Raw genomic sequence first — 9322 nt, 5'->3', positions numbered from 1 at the left:
ACACACACACACACACACACACACACACACACACACGCACACACACACACACACACGAAAAGGATGAATGATGTGTGGAACATTAGTAGAGGATATTTATTTTGATTCCAGATTGTTTTTCCTTCATTTAGTAATCTGAGATACAAATTAAGTGCTAATTAAACAGTTAGCTCTTCTTCTCTCTAAGACTAAACAACCGCTCACTCTTTGCACTCAACGTGAATCTGATTTTGCTTCATTTGGAGAGTTTGCCTTTCATCGCCTGGCGTTTCAAAATCCCCCAATAAAGAATACAAAAAAAACAAACAAAAAAAAACCCCAGAAGTGCATGAATACGGTTTCTATTGAGTCGTGTCCCGTTGAGTTGCAGACGAGAGAAGACGAGGTGTAGGCAGTTTAACTCCTGGGGAAGAGGCCCTTTTTGTAGGCCACCAGGCCCGCTGCGGTGGCGGCCGACAGGACGGCGGAGACGCCCGTGAGCTTGAGGAAACCTCCGACCGAAGGCAGATTCCTCTCCCAGAAGCTGGTGACGAATGGCAGGGCAGGAACTTCCTGCAGGGGGGAAGAGACGGACGTTACGGCTGGCTGAGCGGCGTCTGCTGGAAGACGAGACGTGAAAACAACCCTCACCTGACTCTCAGGCTCTGGCTGGTGGATCTGACTCTGGTGGATTTTACCCATCGCACACAAGACCTGTGAGAGCAGCGGGTCGTGACATGATAAAGACGAGTTTATGGTGTTTTATGGATTCTACAGCAGACAAGGGGAGTCAAAGACTCAAGTCGACTTTCAGACTAAAGCCAGACTTACAGCTGCAGGATGTAACTTATGTGGAATAAAAGATGTTTTTACATATTTGTTAAAATAATCATTACATTGTGACAGTGTGAGACAGATAAAAAAACCTGAGCTCCTCTGCCTTCTCCCAGTCCTCCCAGTAGTAAGAAATACACCAATCAGAGTCAGGGGGTGGGTCTTAGCGCTGTCAATCACTCTCGTGCTCACTTGCTCTATATGCTACACTGCAGCCGGTGCACCGCAACATAGCCTGCCATGAATGCTAAGACTAGTTAGCTTAGCATAGTCACTGATGATGATGGATAAATAGTGTTCCTGTGTTGGTAAGTTGCAGCATTGATTGACAGCGCTCAGACCCTCCCCCTGGCTCTGATTGGTTGTTTTTGACCGGGAGCTGTGCATTTCTTCGGGCGCCAATAGAAGCTCAGGGAGGAGGTGATGTTAGCTCGTCTATTGTAGCACTGGCCGAATGTTTGGAGCGATAAGAATGCTGGAAAGTGAAACTTCCCTCTTACTTCTACCAAATAGTGAAGTGTTTTTTTGTTGCTATGTCTTTGTGGTCATAAATGCGTTGGTGGGGGGGAGGCTGTAAAAGATGCAGAGTGTTCTCTGACCTCTCTGGCGGCCCTCTCCCCAGCCTGCACCGCCCCCTCCATGTAGCCACTCCACTCTGACGCCGTCTCCGTGCCGGCGAAGTACAACCTGCCAACAGGCTCCCTCAGAACCCTGCAGACAGGAAGCGACAAAGAACACGAAGGAGGAGTTACTTTACGTATTTGTGCTTTGATTGATAGCGTTAGCCTCCATCTTCTTTTTATTTCTACACTTTTATGCCACTGGAAAGCTCCCTAGTGTTGCTGGAACACGCTAATGTTGTGGGAAATGTGCTGGATTTATTGTGACTGCTTTAGATGTTCATTAGAATAAGTAACTCCAGTTCCTGATGTCTTACATCTGTTGATCTCATCCTGAAATCCCCCTTAGCAACAAGTGATATATTCAGCTGGATTTATTTTATGCAGTGTGCTTGAAGTTCACTTTTTACAAGCTGTGTTTTATATGCTTAAGAGTAGCATAGTGAAATATACTTGGCTTATAATGCAAAGCATAAAGAAAAGTCTAACACTAAGTACATTAAAACTAAGAATGTTTTCACACCTGACAGTCCGGTAGACTCGGTTAAATCTGGGACCAAAGTTGCGACATTTGTTAACATTTTCAGTTGCTGCAGCTCTTCTTCACAATGCAGAGTCAAACCAGCCAAACCCTGTGAAAAACCTGTTCCCCTCCTCGCCTGTGGTGGCGCTGCACCAAGAACCACCGAAGGAAACAGCGTAAAATCCTCAGACGACGAAATGAGAACTACTTCCTTTTAGTAGTTTGTAGGATGAGAGTTCTTGGATGTAGATTTTGGTCAACTTAAAAAGAGCTGGTAGCAGAAAACTTTTTATAAATTTAAAAATGTAAGAAATATTAAGTTAGTATACTTTTGTAATGAATTAATTGCTTGATAAATTAAATTGAGTTCATTAATTTCTATTCTAATGATTGTTTTTTTTCCAGGGTAAACTTGTTTAGACACTTCATTTTATTTACAGTTTAGGTTGTAAGTGGGTTTTTTTATTTTACATTTTGTTTGTTATTTTTGGTTGCCGTGTTTAATTTGGATACTTAAAATACCTACCAGTTCCAGTGTTAAGTTTTATTTATAAATGAAAGTTTATTAAACTCTGAGAGAGAAAACTTGATTTATTATTATTATTATTATGCCATTATCAATATATTACTTGAAAATGGTCTCAAGACAACAATATTATCATTTATTGCAATAATTACTGGGACAATTTATCAACCAACACAAGTAAGATTTTACTTTATTAAATAAATTGAAGTAACTTTAACTGTACTACATCTAGCTAACATATTAGATTTACTTAATTTAATACTTAATTTCCCCCTTTGGGATTAATAAAGTATTTTTGAATTTGAATTGAACTGAATGACAAGTAAGAAGGAAACCTTCCTGTGAACCAGAACTGAACCTGGACCCACTTCGCTCTTCAGCCTTTAACCCTGCGCAGCACCTCGGTTTGAAAACTCAACATCTGCAACAAGAAGCGCGTGGGCTGCGGATAACTCGCCTGCCAAACTGGGTCAGGGTTCCAGGAGGAAAGTAAGCTGTGTAGCAGCCGCCGGAGTATTCCTCCTCACACCAGTTCTTCTCTTCGTAGTGCACCGGCTGAAAGACACCAGAGGCCGTGTGAGAAGAGGGTTAGCCGTTTTGCCGTGTTGCTGCTGGTGGTTCTGCGTGTCCGGACTCACGTGGAGAGCCTCCTCTGAGCCCAGCACTCTGGAGTAAATCTCACAGATCCTCCTGAGCCTGAAGGAAAACAAAAACCAGAGTTCAGGCTAAAGCTAGCTTGTAGCTTGGCGGGGGAGATTGAGCTCAGCTGATGGCCAGCGTGTTTCCACACCTCTCCTCTTTGCTCAGGTCTGCCAGCTTTCTGCACTTGCGAGCCAGAATGAACCTGCAGGAAGAGGGAGAGATGCAGATTTATTTGTTGATAATTAATTAGATCTGACAGCGCCACCTTCCTCAGCGCAGCTTGGGCACAAACGGGCCTGTAAAAAACTAACTGCCCCTTACTGATTACTTTTGTTTTTTGTCATTTTAATGTTTCAAATTATTAAAGGGGCATTATCCAAGCACAATAAAGTGACATGTTAACTTAAGTTGTTATATAAAAAAGAAAATGCTGTAAATATCAAATATGACTTAAAAATATTTTTGACTTTATAATTTAACGCCTTGAAATTGGGCCTGTCTCTTTAAGAAACTCCTGCTCTTTCTGAAACTGAAGTCTTCACAATATGGCTCCTCTATTAACCCTTTAACAAAATGTATACAAATGGATTTAAAGGGGCAGCATTATGCAAAATGGACTTTTTAAACCTTTGTATCATGTCATGATTTTATTCCTTCATCAAAAATAAACCTGGAGTGTTGCTTTGATTCTTTCAGGCATGTTAGAAAAAAGAAATCCGTTAGTCTCCATGGCAACCATTCAGCTGTGCAAAACACCTGGTTGGTCCTAACTCCACCTTCCAGACAAGGCTTCCAAGCTTTCGCCTCACAGAGCAATCCTCACCCATGAACCCCCCACTCAGTTCCTTCAGACTAGCCAGCAGCAATTAGCACATGGTGGAGCTGAGCATCAGCTGAGCTTCATTAGAGGAGCTACTGCTTAGTGAAATGTAGTTAAAGGGTTAATAGAGGAGCCATGTTCTGATGACTTTCTGAAGACGGAGTTTCAGAAAGGTCTTAAAAAGCCTTTCAAGGCTTTAAATTAAACACTCCAATTTCTTTTAAGTCATGTTTGATAGGGAGTATTTTCCTCTCTCTCTCTCCCTCTCTCTCTCCCTCTCTCTCTCTCTCGAACATTTTGGTCTGGTTGTAACTGGCGGCTCACCCCATGATAGCGGGGACGGTCCCATCAGGCTTTGTGTCATCCAGAGTCAGGCCTATAGGAGCCCCCTCCTCCTCGATCACCATGGTGCCGCAGTAACCTGACGAGACCAAACGTTAGAACCCGCTGCCCCCCGGCCTGGATGCGGCGCCGCCCCCCACCGTCCCGCTCTCCGTACCCTTCTTCCTCCAGAAGTTCTCCTTGTAGTAGACCATGCACTTGATGACGCAGCCCATGGGCACGCGGTAGATCAGCTGGTTCCTGAGGGGCGGCAGCTCGGGGTTAAAGTGCATCTTCAGGTTGAGGGCGGGTGGCGTTGCCACGACGACGTATCTGGCCTGAAGCGGAGAAAAGCCGGCAGAACAAGTCAGGACAGATACGGCCAGCAGAGGGCAGCAAAACACAGATCTTCTCTCCTCTGAGGTTTGTGTTCTGAAGCTACACAGTACGGCCAAGTTTAACTACAATGTTAATACATATAAAGTTATAAAAAGAAAGAGAGGGAGGAATGGAAAGTGATCAAAAAACTAAAGGTCTGGGTCAAACAGCAACAGAATGAAATCATTTAAAAGCTACATGTAGTTGAAATGAGGCAACCCCAACCCCAGTCAAGTTGGGACGTTGTATAAAACATGAATAAAAGCAGAACATGATGATTTTAAAGCTCCTTTCGACCTGCATTCAAATGAACTCACTGTAAAGAGAAGATATTTAATGTTCAAAGGGGAAACTTTATTGCAGTTATGCAATAAATATATTCACTCATCTGGAATTTGACGCCGCCAACACGCTCTAAAAATGTTGGGAACAAGAAACTGGGGAAGTTGAAAAATACTGAAAAATCTCTTGTTTGTTAACTGGAAACAGGTGAGAGAGCCAGGACGGGAACAGAGGGAGCGTCCTCCAGAGGCTCAGTCGTTCACAAGACGTTCATCGCTTTGAGAACAAGCAAACGGTTCCAACGTTTTAGGAACAACGTTACTCAAAGTGCAACTGCAGGGAGTTGAAGGATTCCATCGTCTGCAGCTCAAAAGTGTCACCAAAAGACTCAGAGAACCTGGAGAAATCTCTCCGAACCAGCGCTGATCGCCCAGACTTTTGAAAAGGTTTGTCGAATCGCAAAATCAGGCTGTTGAGCAACTGAAGCTGTATCACAAGCTTCAACAATGAGTTCCCAAAAGCTTACTGAGGTTAGCCAGAAGGTAAACATGGTTCTGTCCAACTGATTTGGACCGTGCTGCAGACATCAAAATGCAAAGAGGAGAATATTTTCAAAGAAAACAATAAAGTTTATCAGTTGGCTCTCTAAATGTCTTGTTTTGTAGTGAGTTCACCTGAACTCAGGTTGAAAATGATTCATAAATCATCGTGTTCTGCTTTACACGGCGTCCTATCTTCACTGAAGTTGCGGTTCATGTCGATTCCTCGACTCCCGCCGTCGCGCGGTTTGGTTCCACTCACCGTGTAAGTCTCTTTGTTCACCGTCTCCACGACGACCACGTCTCCAGTCTGGTCGATCCTGTAGACAGGCGACTGCAGCTTCACCCTGTCACCCAGCTCTTTGGCCATGCACTCGCTGATCTGACTGGAGCCGCCCGCAAACTTCCTCTCCTTCACCAGACGACCAAGAGAACGCCAGTCAGAGAGAGAGTGTATGTGTGTGTGTGTGTGTGTGTGTGTGTGTTCCGATGCCGGATAAAACATCTACACACCTTGGACTTTACATGTTTGTCAGGTGTGTGCAGAGGTAGTTTGAAACGAAATAAACAACCCAAGAGGGAAAGTTTAGAAAAACTAAAGTTCAAGGCGAATCTTAAAAACCTCTGCGCTTCCATTAGAGGGATTCATGTGTGGAAGAATTATTCTGAGGAGTTAAAATTGTGGGATTTTTTTACACATTTTTTTTGCTGGAATTTTGTTAGTTTTACTACAACACTTCGTTTTGCAGAATTATGTTAATTTTGCTGCAATTCTTACTAGTTTACTGTAATTCTGTTGATTTTACTGTAATTCTAATGCATTTCTTGCTGTACAATCAATACAGATTCTTCACAGTGCAGATCCAAACTGTTCTCTTAAGCCTCAGTGAAATCCTCGCCCCTCTGTCCGGTCTCACAGAGATCAGCTCTTCCTGCAGATCAAAGCCGTGTTCAGTGGAGGATCTGATCAAATCTGTTTTGCTCCCAGATGTTCTGCACTACTATCTTCACTCGTCCTCCTTTCCCTCCGCTGCAAATTTGTGTGTGCAGAGCTCCGGCCAGCAACTGCTAAATCATGAAGACTGTCTTCGTTTTGGGGTTGGGAGGTTTGGAGAGAAATGAGGTGCTGCCAACGCTCTGACTCACAACATTGATTAGGCAGCGACCTTTTCGTTGTGCTTGGCGTCGGCGTCTCTGCCTTCCCCGATCACTAACCGCGTTGGGCGGATTCCGTTCTGGCCTTTGTGTGCAATTCGCCAGTCAGACGCGACTAAATTAAAAGCTGAACCTGAATCGGTCCTGGCAGAGAACGGAGCGAAACATTAATCATCACGGTTTAAAAAAAATAAATACTTGAAACAGATTTTTTTTTTTTTTAAAGTTGCAGTGACTGCTTCCGCTGTCCTCCATGCATCATTTTGTGTAAGTTTTAGAACTTGAAAACTGTAAAACGATGTCAGCGTCACCAGTTTGCAGAGACACACAGACCCAGGCCCCGGTCGTCATGGCAACGAGGGGTCACTGAGCTCTGGAGGGGAATGAACTTCCCCTAGCACCGCAAGAAAGCAGCCTTTGTTAGGCCTGTAATGAACCTCAGCTGATGCAGCGCACACAAAAAAAAACACCAAGACTAATTCAGGATCTGCCACTAGCAGTCCCCGGACCCAGTCCCTGGCCCCCGGCCCCAGACCCAGAAAACCAGCATGGCTCTGTCTGCTCCGGACGCTCTGCATCACTGTACTTCCATCTGGAGAGGCGGAGGGATTTCATAATGCCCAAATTTAGGATGTGCGTCAATTTGTAAACAAACAGATTCAGATTTTACTTCATTTAAAGAGGCGGTTTTATGCATTTTCCAAACATATTGTACAAATTAGCACAATGAAGAACTATATTATTGTCAGTTATAAAAAATTCAGTAGATATCAAATGAGACTTAAAAGACATGTGACTTTGCTATATAACGCCTTGAAATTGGGCTTCTGTCTCTTTAAGAAGCTCCTGCTCTTTCCAACACAACGGTTTCCCCATTAAGCCTTTAACATCGTTCTTAGGAGCTGAAGGCTAGTTCCTAAGATAAGATCAGCGAATGCTCAGCTCCACCAGGCGTTTGCTAACTGCTGCTGCTGCTAGTCTGAAGGAGCGAGTGCGGAAGGAAACTGCAGCTCTGAGGAGGAGCAGTGTGGACAAGGCGGAGCTTGGGCAGCTCAAGCGTTTAGGCAACCCCGTGAATAGTTGCCATGGGAGATTAAATGTTTTCTCAAACATGCATGAAAGAGTTATGGTAATGTTTTGATCAAGAAATAACATTATAACATCATGTACAGCTTAAAAATAGTCGATTTGACATGATGCCGCCCCTTTAACCTGGAGGTTTTCCATTTGGATGACAGAAACTCGGCCCTGCACACACACCTGCCCCCCGTTGGTGGTGGAGAAGATCCTCATCGTCCCCCCGCACTGCTTCACGTACCAGAGGAACCACAGGGCCGACACCTCGTGGGGTTCAGAGGTCACGTTCACGTTGACAAACAGGGTGGCGAAGCGGCGAACTGCACTGTGGAGGGAAACAGGGGAACGGAAAAAAATGCATGAAGCGCATGGTACTGGTTTTTATTGAAGTAAACTTTTTTTCACGGTTGACATTTCCACCTCTAAAGATGCTTTTCGGTTTGGTCTAACGTCATATTCTCAATTTCTGCAATTTCTGAAAATTGTAGCTAATTCATGAAAATTGCATTAGCTACAATTTTCATGAACAGAAAAAAACCCATTTCAGATAAATTATTCTGTGTGAGACATCAGCTGGACCCCAGCTTCAGCCTCCTGGCTGATGTTTAGAGATGTTGTGTCTATTTTTTCACATAATGTTCTTTCCTCATGAGGTTTCTACATGTGAAGCGCACCAGTCCCTCCTGCAGCAAGGCGCATCCTTGTACAGTTTAGATGACGTTCTCACATTTCATCCTATTTCCTCCAGGAGTGAAAACTTCTTTCTGTCTGTGTGACCTTTCAACTCAGATGTGTCTGATATTCTGACTGATAATCTGGTTGAAAAAAAAAGAAAATCTGGTTTCTTTTTGACTGTATTTAAATATCTGGTTGCAACTGTTTGCATAATTTACATTTTTAATGATATTATAATTTCTTTAAAGCAGGGGAAAATGAGGTTACCGACTTGGTGACGCTGTTGCATGTTTTGTTAGGAACAATTTAGATTTGGTATGATTTTATTTCTGTGGCATTTACAAACCACAGGCATGTTTTAGGATGCTAAAAAACTTAGAGAGATTTAAAAAAAAGAAAGAAAAACAAAGCTAAACTGGAAATCTTCAGTTCTGTCACCTGGTCCAGCAGATTTTGTTGAACAGCTCCTGCATGGTCATGTTGTCCCACTCTAAGGCATGGGGAGCTCTCCAGGGCGCCTCTCTGGGAATCTACAGATTCAGATGGCAGCATGAGAAAACTGCAGAGGGACGCCGAAGCAGCAAAACGGCAATGTGAATGATCTAGACTGAGTGTAGCGTCACCTCCTGGCCCATCTCGTCCATCGTCCTGAAGAGGTTGTTGAAGTCCATGTAGACGATGGGGTTCCACATGGGAGGGAAGGAGCCTTTGAACGGGTACGACTTTCCCTGTCCGATCGATAAAAAACACCGTTATAATCTCCCCGTGGACTTGATAAGTCCCTGAAGACTGCTTCCTTTATCGCGGGATTTACAATGGAAGCAGATAAGATTGTTTACAGAGACAAACGGCTGATGTAAGTACTGGCTGCCATGTTGGACCCATCGGTTCCTCCGATACTCTCTGACTGCAGTCACCTTGAACCACAACTGTTCCCTTTCTCGAGATTTT

General features: G+C 43.9%; 1 protein-coding gene across 1 annotated transcript in view; it reads right to left on the bottom strand.

Moving 5' to 3' along the window:
- Positions 1-75: 75 nt before the first annotated feature.
- mao (monoamine oxidase) overlaps positions 76-9322 on the bottom strand; it is a 35029-nt gene continuing 25782 nt past the window's right edge. The window contains exons 4-15 of the mRNA XM_007571405.2: positions 8995-9099; positions 8810-8901; positions 7880-8021; positions 5727-5876; positions 4444-4603; positions 4269-4365; positions 3273-3326; positions 3121-3178; positions 2940-3037; positions 1413-1524; positions 631-693; positions 76-552 (exon numbers count right to left, since the gene is read on the bottom strand). Coding sequence (XP_007571467.2) covers positions 397-552; positions 631-693; positions 1413-1524; positions 2940-3037; positions 3121-3178; positions 3273-3326; positions 4269-4365; positions 4444-4603; positions 5727-5876; positions 7880-8021; positions 8810-8901; positions 8995-9099 — 1287 coding nt within the window. The 3' untranslated portion in view covers positions 76-396. The remainder of the gene's footprint in view (positions 553-630; positions 694-1412; positions 1525-2939; positions 3038-3120; positions 3179-3272; positions 3327-4268; positions 4366-4443; positions 4604-5726; positions 5877-7879; positions 8022-8809; positions 8902-8994; positions 9100-9322) is intronic.

The sequence above is a fragment of the Poecilia formosa genome, unplaced genomic scaffold (assembly GCF_000485575.1).
Source record: "Poecilia formosa unplaced genomic scaffold, Poecilia_formosa-5.1.2 Scaffold280, whole genome shotgun sequence".
In the NCBI taxonomy this organism is placed as follows: Eukaryota; Metazoa; Chordata; class Actinopteri; order Cyprinodontiformes; family Poeciliidae; genus Poecilia; species Poecilia formosa.
Note: the sequence above shows the minus strand (reverse complement) of the source record. Positions and strands in the feature narration are given on the sequence as shown.